Here is a 21,310-nt window from a genome sequence, read left to right as displayed (position 1 = left end):
ATGTAATAAAACATAATGTGTTAGAGAAACCAGAGCCTGGAAGCTTTCAGGCTGTGTAAGACTCCGCACATGCTGGCAAACAGACTAACAGAACATTCAGGAAAAGAACTCGAGGTGTGGTTCTGCTGATGTCCTGTGAGCAGGCAGAAGCTAGCAAAGATTCCAGATATCCACTGCAAGGTCTGAGCTTCGGCTCGCAAATTCTGGGTTTTCCTCGTGAATGCCCTCCACTTCTCACAGCTTTTCACTCTGCCCCATCTTAAAACAATAAACATTTGCTCTATTGAGTCACAGTCCTAAGAGACTTTATTTGTAGTTTTTTTAGAAAAGTATTTGATACAATGAAAAATCTGTACAATACTTGCTATGTTTGGGCAAATGTATACAAATGGAGGCTTTTCAAAAACAATCCCTCAGATAATGACAGGCTTTCATTCAGTTTCATATTCAGCCATGTAAGATAGTAGATTTGCCTAGTAAAAGGATGGCATGGTTCCATAAGCTGCGGTGACCACTGGGAGAACAACAGTCACAGGATGAGATACTCTAGAATCAAATAAGCATCTTCCAGGTAAAATTAGGTTCATCTAACAGTGATTCAGAAGGACTTCTACCTTGTGAACAGGAAGGTCTTTGAACATTGTTGAGTATTCTGCACACACGGATGCCAAAAGAGAAAGTCAGTCAGTTATTTCATATGCATTTATTGAGCACCTACTGTGTTCTAGGCACTAGTAACAAAGATGAGTAGTCTGATAAAGTTTAACTCCACATTGATCTTAAAAACTTTCTACCTGGTCCCTGGGACCTTGATAGCTTCTGAAGAAATCTGTGTTTTAAAATAAAATGTACCATGTTAAAGCTATTTTAAAAAAAAATCTAACATTTGTGAAGCCTAAAGGAAGAGAGGGAGAAAGACTGGATCAGGGGCCTGGTTCTAGTCCTGTGTGTCCTTAAGAGTGTTTCACTGCCCTGCGCTGACTCCTGGGGAGGTGGTAACAGCTGCAATCACAGGCTATTAGAACCAAAAGGAACAGAGGCCCTGTGCTTTTCAAAGGCCTTCATTAATAGGACAATATGATGTTAACAGACCCTCACCCTGTGTCTACCCCAGCCCTGGAGTGGTCCATGAAATGGATTCACAGTCCACGATTTGAGATGACTCATTGAGTCCTGGGTGAGGAATATTAACACACAACAGGAGTCGTGGTATCAGTGGACGCACTAGGCTTCCTAATGAGGAAGGGAGGAGGGGCTAGACAGGTGAAGAAAAGCATTTTAAAAATGCACAAATCAGCCGGGCGGTGGTGGCGCACACCTTTAATCCCAGCACTCGGAGGCAGAGCCAGGTGGATCTCTGTGAGTTCGAGGCCAGCTACCAAGTGAGTTCCAGGAAAGGCACCAAAACTACACAGAGAAACCCTGTCTCGAAAAACCAAAAAAAAAAAAAAAAAAACCCACAAATCATCAACGGGAGCCTCGTGTTTTCTCTCAAAGTAGCCCCTTTATGAAAGGGGGCTTTGAAGGGGGTTTAAGGCGGCCAGCCATGAGATGCTGAGATGGGAACTATTCCACAGGGCCTGCTGAGAGGAGTGTGGCAGACACCACACAGGCCATGTGTCACTTGGTATTCAGCCTTGCAAAGTCCCAGCCTCAACCATGTAAGCACTGGCAATCCCAAGAGAAACGTGGAAAATCAGGAACAGGTAGACACAAGTGCCAGCTCCCAGCTCCCCCACCAGAGGTGGCCAGCATCTGGCTCAGAAACGCTAACAGAATGGGCATGTTGATAAAGGGCAACCCAAATCAGGAATTTGAGATTTCTTCAGAGGCAGCCTTGTCACCGACAGAAGCCCTCGTTTGAGATCTTGGCCACCATTCGCCCCAGCAGACTTGAAATTAAACCAAAAGGTGAAAGTGTGTGTGTGTGTGGAACGCTGGGCCTATTTGGTCAGGGCTGTGATCTCCTCGGACTTCATGGCATCGGACAGGAAGCTGAGCTCATTGCACAGGGTCTCGTAGCGGAACGCCATCCGGATCTGCGCGACATTTGTCTTGCGGATGTCATTGCCCTCTGGTCCTTCTTTGTAATAATTCTGACCCAAAAACTTCTGCTTCTCCTGCAGGCCAAGAGAAGGAGAAGTGAGACCAGATTCATGTCTGTATCCACACAGACAGCTTTGACGTGAGCCCCAGCATACAGTCTAGTGTCCCTAAAGCTGATCCTCCACGGGGACATCTTCCTCCCATGGGACTCCAAATCTGACCATTTGGCCATTCCCTCCATTGTTGTGAGAGAGGAGAGAGAATTAGAGAACCCATGGGCCTACGCTGTGTGGTGAAGGACTGGGACAAGGAAGCCCACCTGAGAGGTGACATGGGCAGGCAGTCATGTGTTCCTAGAGAGGCCGGATCCCAGAACAACTCACACAGCACTAAGGCCTTTAACTGTCATCTCCCCGGAGACCCTGTAAGACCGCCTCTTCCTGTTCAAATGACATCCCCTGAGCAGAAGCCCCGGTTCTCAATGTTGGCTCCACAGCCGATTCTCAAGGGAGCCACACAAAGGTGCCGAGTCTCGTGTGTGCGCTCAGCGCCTGCTCTTGCCAGGACTATTTTAGGGCCTGGCAACATAACATGGAACGAGCCTCTGCACTCAATTCCATTCGAAAGGGAAACTGAAAAACACATGAGGAAATGCATGGCACAGTGTCTGCAGTGCAGCATGCTATGGAGAAAAATAGGTTAAGGGGAAGGAGGAGGGCAGGTCTGAGGTAGATGAGGAGCAGCCGTGATGGCCCCCCAACGTTTCTGCTGGGGCCTGAATGTCAGTGCTCCTGAGACCTGGCTTGCTCAGCTTGTCTCCTATCCCGGGGCCTAGCAGGCACCCTGTGCACAGAATTCTATGTGCTCATTTGTGCAGGGGGAAGGGCAGACAAGCCCATCACAGTCACCTGATGCGAGAGGCCGCTCTGCAGCACGCTGTTCCTGGCGATCTCACACAGATCACATGTGCTCAGCTTCCACACTTGGGCTGCGATGGCATACTCCTCCATGAGTGCTTCCTGGACCCCGCCCCAGAGCACACAGGTTAGATGAGAGAGACAACCCTTCAGCCTTGGAACATGAAAAGCGCTCTCCCATGGCTTTCCTCTACCAGCTCGCACTGCGATCATCAAACAAGCTCACACCTTAAACTCCAAGCCCCGGAGATCTGTTTGTGTGCAACTGTGGGTCACCAAATGGAGATAAATCAAGGAGACTTCTAGATTTGTTTCCTCACCAGCACTGGGGGCCTAGTGTCTCAGAAAGCTGGGGTCCTGCTCTTCCTTGACAGTCCTTATTAAAAGGGAGGCGGGCTGGAGAGATGGCTCAGCAGCTAAGAGCACTGACTGCCCTTCCAGAGGTCCTGAGTTCAATTCCCAGCACCCACATGGTGGCGCACAACCATCTACAATGAGATCTGGTGCCCTCTTCTGGAGTGCAGACATACATGCAAACAGAACACTGTATACATAATAAATCTTTTAAAAATATAAATAAATAAAAAATAAAAGGGGGGCTCCTTAGGTAAACATAGGAGCGTTCATGCAAACGAGACCCAAGCATCTGAGTGCGGCAGCTCCCCAAAGCCGCAGCCTCAGGGATTGACTAACAAAGTGATGGAGACTGACAGAAAAACAGAAGCGAGCCAAGGGAACCCTAACTGGCAACAGCTTGGTCAAGCAGTCAACTAGTTAACTGTTGTGGTGTAATTAACTGTTACAGTGTAACTAGTAGTTTGGTTCCAGGGCTCCTATAACCATCTGGAGCGGAGTTGTTGTAATCAAGGTCTAATTGATTTAAGCTGTTGGCCCTTCTGCTGGCGCTTACACAAGGCCGACGGCCTGCCTCAAAAGTTCAGCTCCCCTGTAGTCAGGCACAACTTTAATTATTTGTATTTTATGTGCATTGATGTTTGCCCGTGTGTATGTCTGTGTGAGGGTGTCAGATCCCCTGGAACAGGAGTTAGTCCTGAGTTGCCACGTGGGTGCTGGGAATTGAACCTGGTCCTCTGGAAGAACAGCCAGTGCTGATTAATTGCTGAGCCATCTCTCCGCTCCCCCCCCCCCCCCCCCCCCCCCGCTCTCCCCGGTCAGGCACATTTTTAGTGTCTGCTCTTAGTTTTGCTTTTGTTGTTGTTGTTGTTGTTTGCTTGGTTTTTGTTTTTCGAGACATGGTTTCTCTGGGTAACAATCCTGGCTCTCCTGGAACTTTCTGTAGACAAGGCTGGCTTCGAACTCAGAGACCTGCCTGCCTCTGCTTCCAGAGTGCTAGGATTAAAGGCGTGCGCCACCATGGCTGGCTAGCTTTGCTTTTTATTTAACATACTATTTTTATAAAAATGTTCAAAAATAAAAGTTAAAACGAGGAAAATGTAACATTAAACAAGAACAAGACTCCCTCCCTCCACGTGGGGAGATGATGCAATCCCTAAGGGGCTGGGCTTAGCCAGGGCCCAGCCTTATCTCCTGGCTGGGAACTAGCTGCCATCCATCACCAGCCCTTTATCTCCAGAGCGCCTCCAGCTGAGGGGCTAAACTGTGCTTACAAAGACCTCTGGGACTCAGAGACCTTTTGCCAACTCCAGTTGGGAACTCTGGCTGTTGTGAGGCAGAATTGCTTTCGGGTACTTTTCAAGAAATTGAATGCAGAGGCGGAGATGGGAACCCAGCTGTCTTCTATTAAGTGAGACATTCAAGCAAACTGCAGAACAACGCCACTCCTCTTGGGATTGTTGTTTTGGGAAATATTTTCATAACATTTTTTGCTATTTATACAATACTTAATGATTCCATTACTATTTTGGGATGGGTGGAGGGTGTGTGTGTGTGTGTGTGTGTGTGTGTGTGGTGTCATCGTTGTTTTTAGTTTCTTGGTTGTTTTTGTTTTGATGCAGGCTTTCATCTGTAGCCCAGGCTGGCCACTGCCTCAGCACCCCCCCACCCACCCCAGTGCTAGGATTACAGGCATCAAACCAATGCATTACTGTTTTGTAAAGGTGAAAGAAAGAAACCAGGGTGTTACATTACTGGTTTTAAGTGAGTTTGTAAATATTTTTAAAAGCATCCCTAGCCTCTCACACCATAAAGCACCATAGACACAACAAAGACGGGAGGAAGCTCCGAAATGGCTTTCACCCTGGGTGTAAAGGGTCAGGGCGCTGCAAGCCTGCAGAAGCTCCGCCCAGGACAATGTAGCTTCTATTTTTTGCTAATCAGTGGCTGATCTTGTCAACACCAGTAGAATGTTCTGGGAACACTTGTGGCTGTTCTCATGCATGACATCATCTTTCCCTTCTCTCCTCCCAGAGACCCAAAGCATAATCATAAAAATACTATCAACAAAGCCAGGTGTGGCGGCACATGCCTTCAATCACAGCACTACAGAGGCATAGGCAGAGACAGGAAGATCTCTGTGATTTCGAGGCCAGCCTGGTCTACTTATCAAGTTCTAGCCAGCCAAGGCTACACAGTGAAACCTGCCCTCCCCTAAAGGGACAAGTACTATTAATTTTAAAAATTTTGCCTCAATTTTTGAATGCATGGTGTATTAGACTATTAGACTCCATTAGCTTAAAGAAGAACTGGTTTTATGGCCACTTCACAAATAAAAGGAAATACAATACAGAGAGTTCTAATAACTGTACCAATATCACAGAGGTACATCCAGAAAAGGTGGACTTGAGGAAAGGCAAAGACTCCCCTCACCACAGGCCCACCCCTTGTCTTCACCAAGCCACACGACACCCACAACAAAATTGGGCTCTGAGCTCACATCTTCACAGTGGCAGGGGCCGGGGAGCAGGCCAGGCCTGATGCCTGCTGGGATACCACTGCACTTCCCCCACGTCCTCACCTTGGTGTAATGGAACTGCATGGGGTCATCGGTGGAGAGCGAGACATGCAGCCCTTTGTGCAGGAATTCCCGAAGCGGGTTCTTGGAATATTCCAGAAACAGGCTGTTGTTGCTGAGAGGAGACATGGCAATAGGGATCTGAGCAAGGTAGTAGAGATATTGCAACACAGGACTCTGCAAAAGAACCAACAAACACTCATGTGACATGTGCCCAAGGGGATGTGTGGGAGAAGCGCTTGTCAAGGGAAACCAGAGGCTGGGCAGCATCTGGACGGGTCTCCACCAAGCCCAAGAAAGCCAGGATGCCCAGACCCACCGTCCTCTACTGCCTGTGTTCCCTCATCGCTCTATGACATGAAGGGACTCTTGCCCACTGCTTGAAGTACCCACTCTTGGCTCCAGATTGTAGGGAAGAGCTCTGGGCAGGAGGCCACATCTTACACTCCTCACAGGCCCCCTGAGGTGGGCAGGCCAGAAGAACCCCATATGTGTAAAGAATGTTCAAGTTGAGCCTTTCATTGGTTTGGATATAAAACGCCCTCCATAGGCTGGCCTGGAACTCCCTCTGTAGCCCAGGCTGGCCTCGAACTCACAGAGATCCGCCTGTCTCTGCTTCCTAAGTGCTGGGACTAAAGGTGTGCGCCACCATGGCCTGGCTGTACCCAATTGCTTTTGTTTGCTGTTTTTCCTGCTTTGTTTGTTTTGTTTGTTGTTGAGAGAGAAAGAGAACATGGAGTTGTGAAGGGAGGTGGGGAGGCATTGCGGGGGAAAGAATAATGATCAAAATAGATGAAAAAAAAATGTAAATAAATAGTGAGTGAACCTAAGAAGACTCCAGGTAGCCCAGCCCTCCAGGAGCCATGGCCCTCCTGCACCACTGACCAGCAAACACTCTAAGTGGGTGGATGGGGACCCAGCACACCTAGCATGGCCTCGGGGACTGGCCCACTTACCTTCTTGAGGAGCAGCCCGTGGGAAATGTTGTCAGCAGTCAGGAAGGCGGACACTAGGTGGGTGATGGAGCCTGCCTCCCCACAGTGAGGCCGGAACAGGAACGTGCTCAGGCCTCGTTCTCTGTGGAAGAGAGGCTCCAGGTCAGGACATGGCCCTGGTTTACCTTGGCCACACCCCCAGCCCAGGACCCACTCCAGGGGAGAACATCCCCATGGCATGGTCGGCACAGCTAAGCCAGTGCATCCTAGAAACAGCCCTTCCTACAATGCCGAAGCCAAGAGACCTGACGTCCAGGGCAGAGGAGGCTGGCAATAGAGAGGCCCGGCCTTCCTCCATCCTTCCCCGCTTCCCCACTTCCCCGAGTTCCAGGACTGTGGCCTCCATCCACCATGAGAAACAAGTCCAAACTCTTTACCATAGAAATGAGCAAGGCCCAGAGGGTGACCTGTGTTGAAAGAAACTGAGCAGGCCAGTGACAGAGTCAGACCTGGACAGTCCGTCTCCCAGAGCTCAGCTCAGGACCTCCTCCACCCTGGTCTCAGGCCCTTCTCTCCACCCCATTCTAAATCTCCACACCACAAACTTGGATTGGCTCCATGCTAGCCAGTGGGAATCGGTGCTCCCAAAAGAAGGTATATGGAATTAGACTTGTAGAGAAGGGAATGTAGCTGTGTCCTATGTCCCGGGTATCTGGCCCCTGCCAGCATGTGCTTCCCCTGGTTTGTGGAATCTGTGCACAGGAGACCACCCTCAGGCTTGTGTAGATTGAATCTGCTTCACACACACACACACACACACACACACACACACACACACACACACACACACACACACACACCAACCATCTCTCCTGTGCCTAGACTGTGTTTATCACATGGTAGTTATCATGCTTATCACATTGCTGCAGAGTAAATAAGCATGCATATGTGTTGGCATGTCCTAGGTCATTCCTGTCTCAGGGATCAACATGGAGGTATTTGCTGGTGAATATGTACATATGAACATATGTGTGCAAATGTATAGCATTATTGCATATATGATGCACATATGTATTGGCATGAGTCTTCTCGTGCATATGCCCACATGTGTGAGCAGTCATGATAAATTTAAGAATCCACTTGGGTGTGCGTGTTGGCAGAAGTGAACACATACCCATGGATCACATGTGTGTGGAACACGGGCTCATTCCAGGGCCACCTCACCCACCTGCGAAGGTTGTTCAGCACCATGATGTTGGCATACATGTAGTACAGGTAGTAACTGTAGGGTGGGTTCTGCTCACTGGTCCAGAGGTCTGGACTGGGACTCTTGTCTGAGAACATGTGGTCACTGTGCTTGGACTCATCATCCACGCTGTCAAACCCTGTCACCTGTTTGGGAAGTAAGGATGCTGACATTGAGGATCAATCAGGACTCCCCCCAGCTCCAGGCAGGGCTTAGAAGCTCTCACTTCTGTTGGAGACCCTGGGCCTCTGCAGTCTTATCCCCCAAAGGCCTAGAGATGTGGTACAGCACCCTAGTCTGTCCCTTAGGGGTTCCCAATGGGTCCAGTGGCCAGCCTGGAGAATGCCCAGCCCCTGTGTGGCACAATGAGGCTGGGCCAGATGAGGGTGAGTCCAAGCTGCCAAATTTTCCCTTTGCCATGCCTAAGAGGCCAACAGCAGCAGTGGCAGACCGAGGTGGGAGGGAACCTACTTGATATGCCATGCACCACTCCTGTCCATCAAGTCCTGCTGGCCTTCCAACTCACCAGCTAGTTAGTACTCAAGTGTTACTGGGGGGGGGGGGGGGATCGGAGCCTCATTTTATTGTTGAGCAAACCAGAACCAAAGTGAATTAGGAAGCTGTCCAAGTGGGATGACCAGGCTCTGGGCCCATATAGGCTCCAGGGCTTGTAGAATCTTAACTAAGCAAAGATGGGTTACATTTGTTTATGCTGCAGACTATTACTTTAACTGTGCAAAGGTGTGTTACTTTTGTTTATGCTGCACTTAATGATGTAAGGATGTGTGTTTAATAATGTAAAGATATCGTGCATCTGTTTCACCTTGCCTGTTTAAGGCACCTGAACGGCCAGGCAGATGCCAGCCAACCAGAGAAGCAGTTGAGTAAGATGTACAGAAGTAAGAAAGGTCATAAGCCCCGAGGCAAAAGGAAGATAAAGAGAAACAGGTTAACTTAAGTTAAAAAAGCTAGCCAGAAATGTGCCTAAGCTAGGCCGAGCAGTCAAAACTAATACTAAGTCTCTGTGTCATGATTTGGGAGCTGGTTGATGACCCCAAAAGAAAAAGCCTGGTACAAGGGCTGGATTTGGGGCTTTGGGTAGAGGATTCCTTTGGGTTTGCCAGGTATGGCCGTGAGACACCAGCTGGATGCCTGACAGCAGACCAGGAGGCCCCGGCCAGGCACAGCAGGGGCTCCAGAGGCATCTCTGCTCCCTTGGGAAAGACCTGGGAAATCTTTTTCTTTAATCAGGTATCTCCAGCCTCCAGGCTAAGCACTGGTGATTCTTGCCCATGGCTGCCCTTCTCTACCGGGGACAGACACAGCATCACCAGCAACCATGACCCTGAGAAGCAGCCTCCCCTCCTCTTTAGAAAGCTGCTTGGAGCTGGCAGCCCAGGCCTGGGATCCAGGAGCTGGGGATGGAAGCAGAGTGGGAGGAGGAGGAGGAAGTCTGGCCGGGCCCCTGTGGAGCAGGTGTGCCCTCCTCTGCCACACTGAGCTCACCAGAGGCCCCACACTTACGTATTTGAGGAAGAGGTGAAGCTCCCGGTGATCTTGGGGGTTGATGGTAGCCTTGAAAAGGGGCAGGAAAATGTTCTCCAGCATCCTCCCAAAGTTGGGCAGTAGTTTCTTTGACCTAAATATGTCACTGGGGAAATCAAAGGCTTGCTCGTTAGGACTTGATCTGCCAGGAGGGCCAGTTACTTTCTCAGCAGAGCAAACAAACACCCAGTGTGGTGAGTGTTGTGCAAACTCCGCCTCTTCCTGTGCAAAATCCGCCTCTTCCTGTGCCCATCAAGCCAGAGGCCACTTCCAGAGTAAAGGGGTGGGATTCAGGCTGGGTGAGATCTGATAAAAGAGTCCTCTGATTTCCAGTGAACAGACGAAACCCCATGCCCAGCCCAGCTGGGGATGACAGAGGCACTCTGAGTGGCCGTCAGGGAGAGGTCAGCAAGGCAGGACACTGCTGGGCATGTTGTGGCCCAGGCTCACCCAAGTCAATGAGAAGAAGGCAGGATGGTAGTCCCCCACCAAGGTCTTGCCATATATTCTTCAAAAGCATGAGTGATGTGTGCTGAGAGCCAAGCAGCAGCCCCCCTCCCCTCCCCTCAATAGCATAGGAGCCGTGTAGGACAGGCTGTGGTCCCCAAAGGACCCAGGGCAGACAAGCAGTACTTACTAGATCCGGGGCACCTGGATGATCCAGCGCATGTTGGGTGAGTAGACCTTGTGCTGGATGAACCAGCGAGCCAGGCTGGACCACTCTTGGGGACTTCGGCCATAGATGGAGAGCCGTGGTTCTGAGTACTGGTATTTGCTGTCCTCCAGCTCCCGGGCCACCTCCTGGTACCAAGAAGAACTGAGTCAGCCCAAGAGACTCTCAGCCACATGGGAGACCCCAATCCCCAGGTGGGCCCTGGGATCCTTTAGCTACCTGCTCCTGGGTGGGAGGGCTGATCTAAATCCCTGGTGCTGCCATGAAAGCACCCACTCCCCAGCCGAGGCTTCTCCTGGGAGGGAGGCCAGGGTGTGACACCGGCATGCTGTAGAAACAGGCCTGGCTGTAGAACCAGGCTGGGCAGCAGCCATGTCTCCACCTGGAGCCAGCCTGCGACCAGCTGAGTTCAGGCTGCAAACAGACAGGGGTGGCACCAGGATGCTCCGAGCTCCCCGCTTCTCTCCCCTCCCCTGCCCATGCTTGAGAGCAGGAGACCAGCACTGGCCTGTGCTGCATGGTAGAAGGCCTTCAGGGAGAGGAAGAGACAGAGGTCAGACACGCCCCTACTTTTTCACTCACCTTGACCATCCGAGCAAAGTACTCTCCTCCCAGGAAGTTTTCAGTCTTCAGATACAGGTCCCGAAGCTCACTGGCTCCCACGGGGTTGTACTTGGAGTTGAACTTGTCAAAGCGGTGGAATGTCTGCCGGCCCTGTAAGGAGGAAACACCAGCCGGCTCTACCACACGTCTCTGTAACTACCAAACATGTTTCTCCAGGCCGCCATTACAGGACAGCCACACTGGAAAATGTTGTCACCCCCATCTCTCTCCCTCCCTCCCTCCCTCCCTCCCTCCCTCCCTCCCTCCCTCCCTCCCTTCCTCCCTTCTTCCCTTCCTTTCTTTTAGATAAAGTCTCACTCTGTAGTGCAAGGTAACTTTAAACTACAATCCTGCCTCATCCTCCAGAGTGCTAGGATTACAGGCATCTGTCACCATGCTCAGCTCTACGTTATTTCCTGCATGAAACCTAGGAAGTCCTGACTGCCAGGATCGTGTCCCCCTCAGTCAGCCACAGGACTCTTTGGACAGGACCGTGGCAGAGTACCAAGTGCCTGGAGGTCTGAGAACGCAGCTGGCATACAGAGCATACAAGACCACTCAACAGTCAAAAATAACAAGTTTAGCATCAGGGAAGGTGGCTTTCAGCTAATATGCTTACTGCACACACTATGGACCAGAGTTCGGATCCCCAGAAGCCCACATACATGCCAGGTGGCTGTAGTGGCCCCACCTGTAATTCCAGCCTCAGAAGGCAGAGAGAGGGGATCCCCAAAGAGGCTGGCTAAGACTAGCCCTGTCAATGAGCTCTAAGTTTGATTGAGAGACCCTGCTTCAGTGAATAAGGTGGAAGAGCAATCCAGGATGATTCCCAGCATCGACCTCAGGCCTCTACACACATGTACACACATGTGCCACACACATCACAGAAAATTGTTTTTCTCTGCTGAGTAGTACTCCATTGTGTATATGTACCACATTTTTTTTCATCCATTCTTCCATTGATGGGCATCTAGGTTGTTTCCAGGTTCTGGCTATTACAAATAGTTCTGCTATGAACATAGCTGAGCATGTATCTTTATGGTATGAATCAACATTCCTTGGGTATATGCCCAAGAGTGGGATGGCTGGGTCTTGAGGTAGTTCGATTCCTAATTTTCTGGGAAACCGCCATACTGATTTCCACAGTGGTTGTACAAGTTTACATTCCCACCAACAGTGGAGGAGTGTTCCCTTTGCTCCACATCCTCTCCAACATTGGTTGTCATTGGTGTTTTTGATCGTAGCCATTCTGACAGGTGTAAGGTGGTATCTCAGAGTCATTTTGATTTGCATTTCTCTGATGATTAAGGATGTTGAGCATTTCTTTAAATGTCTTTCAGCCATTTGTAGTTCTTGTTTTGTGAATTCTCTGTTTAGCTCTTTAGCCCATTTTTTAATTGGACTGTTCAGTACTTTGATGTCTAGTTTCTTGAGTTCTTTATATATTGTGGAGATCAATCATCTGTCAGATGTGGGGTTGGTGAAGATCTTTTCCCAATCTGTTGGCTGTCTTTTTGTCTTATTGACTGTGTCTTTTGCCCTGCAAAAGCTTCTCAGTTTCGAGAGGTCCCATTTATTAATTGTTGTGCTCAAGGTCTGTGCTGTTGGTGTTTTATTTAGGAAATGGTCTCCGGTGCCAATGCGTTCAAGAGTGCTTCCTATTTTCTTTTCTATTAAGTTTAGTGTAACTGGATTTATGTTTAGGTCTTTGATCCACTTGGACTTGAGTTTTGTGCATGGTGACAGATACGGATCTATTTGTAATCTTTTACATATTGACATCCAGTTATGCCAGCACCATTTGTTGAAGATGCTTTCTTTGTTCCATTGTATAGTTTTGGCTCCTTTGTCAAAAACCAGGTGTTCATATGTGCATGGATTAATGTCAGGGTCTTCAATTCGATTCCATTGGTCCGTATGTCGGTTTTTATACCAGTACCAAGCTGTTTTTATTACTATAGCTCTATAGTAGAGTTTGAGGTCAGGGATGGTGATGCCTCCAAGGGTTGCTTTATCGTATAGGATTCTTTTAGCTATCCTGGGTCTTTTGTTTTTCCATATAAAGTTGAGTATTTTTCTTTCCAAGATCAGTCAGCATTTTAACAACTTTGAAAATTAGCAAGGTTCATGATAGTCATCACTTTATAAATCTTTTTTATTTTATTTTTTTACTTCTGTGCGTATGCCCATTTGGCTGGATGTGTTCCAAGTGCATGCAGTGCCTGTAAAAGCCAGAAGAGGGCACTGGGGTTCCTGGAACTGTAGTTATAGGCAATAGTGAGCTATGGGTTCTGAGAACTGAATCCCTGTCTTCTGCAAGAGCAGGAAGTGCTCTTAAAGGCCGGCTCTCCAGCCCCACAGTCGCCATTTTATAGACAAGAAAATAAAAGCTTAAGTGAGTCACCCACGGGCACAAGACTCCTAAGTGCGATTAGACCCTGGAACCATCTGACTTCATGCTGCCATAGTCTTCCTTTGACCCATGTTTGTTCCTGGCCCTGTTACTCAATAACACCAGATTCCTTCCGCAGCCTGACTACAAGAAGAGGAAGATGATTCCCCAGCCACCCACTGTCCAAGCACTCCCTGCTGGAGATGCCAGGGCCAAAGCTCACTCACCGCATGGACGTCCAGCGAGTCCACGGTGAGGTCGTAGGGGTCCATGTGCAGGCTGTCAAACACCTGCCGTAGAGTGATCTTCCGACCTAGCTTCTCAGCCACAGTTCTGTCAGGCTCTGTCTGGTACGTGTGCTTGATAAAGCGCAGCAAGTGCTTCTGATTCATGCAGGCCGCTGCGTGAATATGCGTGTCCACCTGGAACACATCCCCCACTGGCCACTGAGCAGGGTCCCCTCCCCTAGTGACCAAAGAACCGCAACCCTCGATGTGGAGCGGAGTCTTAGACTACATGGGCGATGTTGCCAGTGCCCACCATCCCCCTTCCTTCCCCCGGGCCTCAGAGCTAGTCTCCTTCCCTACAGCTGTGCCACCCAGCTTACCTCCAAACAGCATTAAGATATTTTTGTTTTGGTTTATATTTTCCCCTCTCGACAAACCCCCAATGGCCCTCACATCCTCAGGGGGAAGCCCAAAACCTTAACCTGGAATCAAGGCTGCATGCAACTTAATTCTCCCCTTCCTGCCACCCCATCACATGTGGGTGTGGCTTCTCAGGCACCAAGCTACTCTGTGCTGTATCACACTGCCCATGCCTTTCCTCAGTCTGGCAGGTCGTCTTCTTTCCCACCAAGTTCATCTGTTTCATTCTGCTTCCTCCACTTGGAGGCCAATCCTGATGCCCCGGGCACAGCTAAGCCACTCTCTCCCTGGCCCAGCCTGGGCACTCAGTACAGCCATCCACACTGATGGGCACATCCTCCTGACCCCTCTCCTATGTTCCTATCTACCTGGGAGCTCCTCAAGGATGGGGACCAGGTCCACTGCATCCAAGTCTATAGCACCTACCCCAAGGATTGGTCCAAAGTACCAGGTGAGTCATGGGTGGATGAGTAAACCCACGGTGCCATCAGTTCTAATGGTTTCATAAAACCATTGAAACTCCACTCTTCCCACCGACTTCTCTGGGAATCCCAAAGAAATCTCCCTAATAGAGGCAAAAGGATGGCCACCGTACCTTTCTCTGTCAATTCTACCTCACCCCAACCCAGGAATTCCAAGCCCCATACAGCAACAGATGTCCTGACTCTAAGCCAACGTGTGGACTCAGACCTCAGAGCCAATTCTAACTCACAGACAGGAACCTAGAGCTTGGGTCCTCCTGCACTTGGTAGAAACAGATTCCTCAAAGGAGGCACCAGCAAGGAGCCCAGTGGGATCTTGGCATCCTTGTAGAATGCCTCAGGTCTTCCACAGCATGCTAAACTCCCGGGACAGCAGACTGTCCCTTTGCCTCTGGCCTCTCCTCCTTGATCTCCTGTGACAGCTGATCCTCACCCCAGACCTAGGACACTTGTGTCTGTAAAGATTACTTTATGTATGTGTATGTGATTGTGCTCGAATGTGTATGAAAGAGGGGGAGAGGAGAGAGAGAGGAGTCTTGGGGAGAAGAGGGTACTGAGAGAGTGGGGGGGGGCCTGGTGGGAGGGTGCTGAAGAGGGCATTAGATCCCCTGGAGATGAAATTGCACGTAGTTGTGAGCTGCCTTCCATGAATGCTGGGAACTGAACTTCAGTGTCTTCTGCAAGAACACCAAGAGCTGTAACCACCGACCACCTCCCTGGGCCGCATCTGTGCCTTTAACTTTTCTCTTTACACTAACAACTCCCAAATGTGGACCATCAGCTGAAAGTTCCAGAGCTAACTAGCTGACTATCTGACATCTCTATTTGAGGAACTCAAATGTAATGTGCCCCCAAAACTGTACTCTCCATCTCAGACCACAGCCCAAACCTCACCATCTCCCAGGCCTTGGTGTCTGAGAAATGGCACATTCTGAACTCAGAAGTTCACCATGAAAAAGTGGGGGATGCTCAGTCTGCCCATCCCCTTCTCCGGGCACCAGCCAATCCCATCAGTTCTACCTTCCAAACAGATGTGCTCCAACCTCACAATCACAAGAACTCTCTTTCCTGGTCCCTGCAACTTCTCTCGTCCTCCATCAACTCTGCCAACCCCGCACACACAAGCTGGAGCTCTCTTTTTCTTTAAACACTATCATTAGTCTTAGGGTGAGGGCTATGGTGGTTTGAATGTAATTGGCCCCCATAAGCTCATAGGGAGTGGCACGATTAGGAGGTGTGGTTTTGTTGGAGTGGGTGTGGCCTTGTTGGAAGAAGTGTGTCACTGTGGAGGTGGGCTTTGAGGTCTCATATATGCTCAAGCCACACCCAGCGTCTTGGTTCACTTCCTGTTGCCTGAAGATCAAAGATGTAGAACTCTCAGCTCCTTCTCCAGCACCATGTCTGCCTGCACACTGCTATGTCCCACCATGATGATAATGGGCTGAACCTCTGAAACTACAAGCTACCCAATTAAATGTTTTCCTTTATAAGAGTTGCCATGGTCATGGTGTCTCTTCACAGCTATAGAAGCCCTAACTAAGACAAGGGCATTCCTAAAATTGCTAAAATTCCAATCGCCCTTTCGCCTCTATTCTTACTCTTTTTACTATGTTCCATCTATCAGGCTAAGGGAAGAGGTAACTAAGTCTCAGTCGGCATGCTGGGTCACCTTGCACGAGCTCAAGAAGACCAAGAGGTGCTCTCAGGCACCAGCCTGCACCCTGGAGCCCAGCTGACTGGGCTGTCTGCCAAGGCTGAGGTGAGGAGGCACTGACCTCAAGCCAGGAAATGCTGTCCGCAGCTGCTTGGTCATCTGTAAGTCATGCCAATCAGACATTTGATCTACTGGACCTCTGTGTACATTATCCCAGCCAGCCCATGGTGTTGGACACATCGCTCACTCATCAGTGTCCTTCCTGCCATCAGTTTCTGACACTCCTCCAAGAGAGACAGAAACAACTCAAAGCTGTGAAACCCGAAGCATCACACAGAGCAGGGCTGAGGCTCCAGCACTTCAGAGCTGAGACTAAACAAGAGTAGCCTGGCTTTGCTCAGTGCAGTGTGGCCTAACTACTATCTCAGCATGACTCCACACATTCTTCTTCGATTTTGTGGTTATACACACTGCCTGCTGTGGCTCCCATAAGTCACAGGATAGAGAATGAAAACAGCTGGACCATCCAGGAGTCACCCAGTCCAAGTTTCAGAATCTCAAAGGTGACTCTATTAGAAATAAGTATAAAAGGTCTTTATTGGAGATTAGTGTCTTCCATTCACCAGAAAAATCTACATGAATACTCTACACTCACATGAGATCCAGGTTCACACAAACAGTAACATTTCAACACAGGACTGGTTGATATCAGGGACCTGAGCTAACACTGGCCCTTCCCACAACCATGCAGACATGAGTAATCAATAACACTTTTTTCTTTAAGCTTGAATAGCTTCAGGGAGCCGATCCTCACTGGTCAGGCTTGGCCCAGATGATACCTATGGTGTCCCTGATGTGACACTTTAACTAAAGTGGACAATGCCCATTTTCATCTAATACCCAACCTACAAGTAGCAAACACAGCCCCTCTTTCTAAGCACTGGGCAGAAAACATGTGTCTCAGTTACAGGGTCCTTCCAGTTGGGGCTCACAGTGTCATAACTCATTCCTACCACCCACACAGACACATGTCATGTCCCAGGCTCCTGCCTTCAGAGCCTGGCTCTGGACCTGACAGCCGCCACAGAAATAGGATGCCCCTTCCCAGTCACTGTGGATTTTAAAATCCCAGTCTTGTCCCTAGGACACAGGTTCTGAGGAGGGTAATAAAGCATCCAGCAACCAGCAGGCCAGCTCTCCCACCCTGGAAGAACAAGCACAGGCCTAACTCATCAGCTTTGGACTCATGTTTACAGACTAACTAAGGTGCCCCAAACCAGACTGTTATGTCATAGAGCAGGATCAACCCCAGACTGCCAGGAAACCCCAAGAATATCTCTGTGCTCCCCCGACAGTCTCATACCAAGACACTCTCCCACATCATGGCCAAGGAGCAGCCCAGGGATAGTGAAGGGTAGTCCAGGGATGGCCACAGAACCATATCAGAAGCACAGTCAGCTAGGCCGCCCTGGCCCCAAGCATCAGGAGACAGACCCAGAGCACTCACACCTGCAGAGGGCAGGGCTGTGCTGGACTCGGTGAGGTGTTTCACTGGCCTGCCAGGTATGTGCCGAGTTCTTACAGTAACTGAGGCACACCACCTGACTGAGCACAGTGGCTATTTTGTCTAGGTATGTGGTCTAACCATGACCTTTCACCTCTGCCCAGGCATCCAAGATAAAAGCCTGTCGTAACTCATGAGGCTTACTCTCTCTTCTGAAGCCTCTTGGTGCAGTCTGAGACTTCTGGTATTCTTAAGAAGCCCATCGGCTTCCGTTGTTCAGAACCTTCCCACGGCCTTGCAGCCTCCCCACCCGCCGGGCCGGGCTGGCACCTAAGTTCCAGCCCCACCTGCTTGCCCTCTCTCCTTCCTCTGCTCCCTCCTGACGTCTGCTGGCATGTGCCACTCCCTCCACAGGAATGCCACTGTCCCTTTCCTTCCCGCACCACACACCCTCCCCTGCTCAGCTCTGGCCTTTCCTTGGAAGCCACTCCCCAGCCCATCACAGCCCTTGTCCCTGGAATTCTTGACAGCCGGAAGTGACTCTTGCTCTCCATCCGCCATGGTCAATAAGTCTCAGTGGGTCTTACTTACCTGGAAGAAAGTGCAAAGTCTCCAGGCCAGGATCCTTTCACACACGCACGCGCGCACACGCACACACACACACACACACACACACACACACACACACACACACACACGCACGCATGCACGCACGCGCACACACACACACACACACACACACACACACACACACACACCCCTGTCCTTGCTGCCACCTCTGCAGGCAGAAGGTGCCAGCGACACTCAGCCATTCCTTGGGTAGAAGAGGGACAGGGACAGGCACAGCTCAGTGACTCACTTTAACCTGCCACCTCCTAGTCCAAAGACATCCTGCCAGCTTTTCCTCCCTGATGACTCCAACACATCCGCTTCCCTAAAAACACCAGTGCTTAACTGTTCGGACCAGTCAGCAGGCTATGTTCCAACGCCGTAGAAAGAGCCACCAGCAGAGGCATCCCACCACAGATCTAGTGTGGCACTGTGCCGTCTGAAGCCCCAGTTCACCGGTCTTCCTTCTGCACATGTGCATCTCATCATACCAGGCTCCTCGGGCCAAGAAACCTGACCAGCCAAGAGACCTGATGCTCACCCAGCTCAGGCCCTAAACAGACCCAGGTGAGCAGCTTGAACACTGGCCGTGGCGTACCTTTCTCACATTATAGAAGTCTCTGTGGGGGTTACTCTTCAATTCCTTGAACTCTGACATCTCGTTTAACATCTCATGAAGGCTGAACTTGGATTCCAGAAAGTTCAGTCGCCGGTGACAATAGGTTTTCCTGCCAGTTGGTGAGAGAGAGGCCACAGTAAGAAGTCACATCAAACAGCGGGTTAGCAATGTCCAGAGAGAGCGGTGACCCCTGGGGGGAAGGGTCAGGCTCTGATAGGGTGGAGGAGGAAGAAGGGAGATGCTTCCAGCTTCCCTCAGTCCTGGCCTGCACGCATGTGCCATCATGCCCGTGAGGGGACAGTTAAGACACAGGGGCGGAAAGCCCCAACTCTGGGCCCCCGTGCAGAATTGTGTTGTCTTACATGTTTGGACAGTTGGCACAGGAATAAGCATCCCGGGGCGTGACTGTGGAGATGGTGGCACCCCAGACTCAAGTACAGTACATGTAACAAGGCCAGTGTCTGACTGCGTAGCCCTCCTTCTGTTTCCTGACCTCTCCTCAGCCACCCGGATCCTTCACAGATAGAATTCATGGTCCGAAATATCAATAAAGCAGTCAAACTATTCGTACAGCCCGGCTACCTTGGAATGCAGAGGCACCAACCATCCACCCATGACCAACCGTCAGTCCCTAGATCCCTCAACTCTGAGACTCCTGCAGGAAGAGGACATTTTCAGTGAGGGGCGGGGGAGGGACACTGGGACAGGAAGCTTTGTTGGCCTGACACCCCAGGCTCCCCACCCAGAGAAAGCACTGGCAGAGGAGCTTTCCTCGGCCAGCCAAGGTGAGCATCACTGCTACAGCTGTCTCCCACACCCAGCTCAGAACCCACAATTCTGCCCAGCCACACAGAATTGACCACAATTCATGCCATCCTGCTTCCTCAGCATTCCCAAAAGGCAGCTGCCTTCTTATCTAGTCCCCTAGGCCTCCACAAAGAGCAGCTTCTTGGAGCTAGAGCGGGCTCAGTGGTTAAGAGCACATATTGTCCTGGCAGAAGACCTGAGTTCGATTCCAAGTCTACAAACCACAAGTGCCTGTAACTCCAGCTCCAGGGGACCTGGCTGCTTCTGGCCTCCTCATATGCAGATATACCCATATACATATAATAAGTGGCAATAATGACATTTTTAATGCCACCCCACAGCACTGCCATCGTCTACATGCAGAGACGAGCCCTGCATGAGCACAAGGGTCTCAGGGTGGCAAAGGAAGGTTAGTGGCACTCTGTCCAGTGTTTGTCCCAAGAAGGACTCCCCTTGACAACTTCTCAGACAAGAGTCACTGTTCACACCCTTGGCCAAGGAAGGCTTCCCAGAAACTGTCCCTTCTCCCTCTCCGGGGTCTTAGTTCTGGCGTCTGATCAGTGAGGACCAAGAGCTAGCTCGCCACCCTCCCCAGTCCTACTCTTTTTTTTTTCTCAGAGACTACACCCCTCACAGCAAACCCCAAAAGGCAGGAGGATTGAGAGGAGCGGTACATGGCACTATGGCAGCCCTTCACTTCCCCAGACTCCTTCACTATTGCTTAGCTCATATCCCTGCCAGGAAGAGAGCCACCTGCTCGGTCAGCTCCAGCCAAGCCCCCCAGCATGGGTGGGGACACAAAGGGCCCCAGGCTCCCTGCATGCTACTTTCAAAAACACAGGAAGCCCAAGAGCTGAAGAGAGAGTCTTCATCGCTCCCTCCTTGCTCCCCCATGCCCCCGGCTGGCAGCTCTCTTCTGTGTTTCCTGGCCTGAGGAGAGATGTAAGGACACAAGTAGCCACTGCACACAGAAGCTCCCACACATGTGTGTGCAGCGGGGACCAGCAGTAACAACTCTAGCCTGTACCATCCCCAAAAGGAAAATCCAGGATGGTTTGCAAGCATCAAAGCCTGCCGCTCCTTCCCACAGCACCCACACAATGAAAAGGGTTGTCGGGGTAACTGGCTTACGTGGGGCCATCGGTGATGAGCGCCAGAATATGGCTCATGTCCACGATGTAGGTTTCCAGGTCAGGATAGGGCAGGCTGTGGGGCTCCTGGCGTTCCAGCATCGTCTGGTTGTCATACACAAAAAGAATGCCTCCCTGCATGCGGACCAGATAGCCCAGGTTGGGGGGCGCATCATCCAGGCAATAAGGGTCTTCTTGGGGCAGTGGGGGAGGGTGGAATTCTGCAAAACAGGATGAGCGATGGCCAAGTGACACTTGTGCGGTCTGTTAGCTTCCCGGGTTTGTTTGTCTGTCTGTATAACCCTCAGCACTGCGTGGAATAATTGTTCTTCACACCTTGGGTATCAGAAGTTGCACTGATTTGTGTTGTTAGCTGCTATAGTCCAGTCTCTAGGCAACCCTATCCTGAGGGTGGCACATCAGTATGTGTGTGTGTGTGTGTGTGTGTGTGTGTGTGTGTGTGTGTGTGTGTGGTGTGCGCATGTGTGTGTGTGCATGTGTTCATAATTGTATGTTTAGCTTAATTAAAATGGACTTCACCTTCTTCAGCTTCCTTGGCCTCCAGGAAT

The 21,310-nt window shown here is 50.4% G+C and overlaps 1 protein-coding gene across 8 annotated transcripts in view; it reads right to left on the bottom strand.

Annotated features, from left to right (window-relative positions):
- Positions 1–288: 288 nt before the first annotated feature.
- The window catches only part of Ampd3 (adenosine monophosphate deaminase 3), a 47,765-nt gene continuing 26,743 nt past the window's right edge, over positions 289–21,310 (bottom strand). For all 8 annotated transcript variants that reach the window (XM_015997307.3, XM_015997305.3, XM_015997306.3 and 5 more), the window contains 11 exons: positions 20,743–20,962; positions 18,784–18,913; positions 13,517–13,711; positions 10,877–11,008; positions 10,259–10,422; positions 9,601–9,727; positions 8,059–8,222; positions 6,852–6,972; positions 5,899–6,072; positions 2,955–3,065; positions 289–2,120 (listed from right to left, as the gene is read on the bottom strand). In XM_015997307.3, coding sequence (XP_015852793.1) covers positions 1,944–2,120; positions 2,955–3,065; positions 5,899–6,072; positions 6,852–6,972; positions 8,059–8,222; positions 9,601–9,727; positions 10,259–10,422; positions 10,877–11,008; positions 13,517–13,711; positions 18,784–18,913; positions 20,743–20,962 — 1,715 coding nt within the window. In that variant the 3' untranslated portion in view covers positions 289–1,943. The remainder of the gene's footprint in view (positions 2,121–2,954; positions 3,066–5,898; positions 6,073–6,851; positions 6,973–8,058; positions 8,223–9,600; positions 9,728–10,258; positions 10,423–10,876; positions 11,009–13,516; positions 13,712–18,783; positions 18,914–20,742; positions 20,963–21,310) is intronic.

The sequence above is a fragment of the Peromyscus maniculatus genome, chromosome 1, assembly GCF_049852395.1.
Source record: "Peromyscus maniculatus bairdii isolate BWxNUB_F1_BW_parent chromosome 1, HU_Pman_BW_mat_3.1, whole genome shotgun sequence".
NCBI classification, from domain to species: domain Eukaryota; kingdom Metazoa; phylum Chordata; class Mammalia; order Rodentia; family Cricetidae; genus Peromyscus; species Peromyscus maniculatus.
The sequence above is the reverse complement of the archived record's forward strand: the minus strand, read 5'-3'. Positions and strand labels throughout refer to the sequence as shown.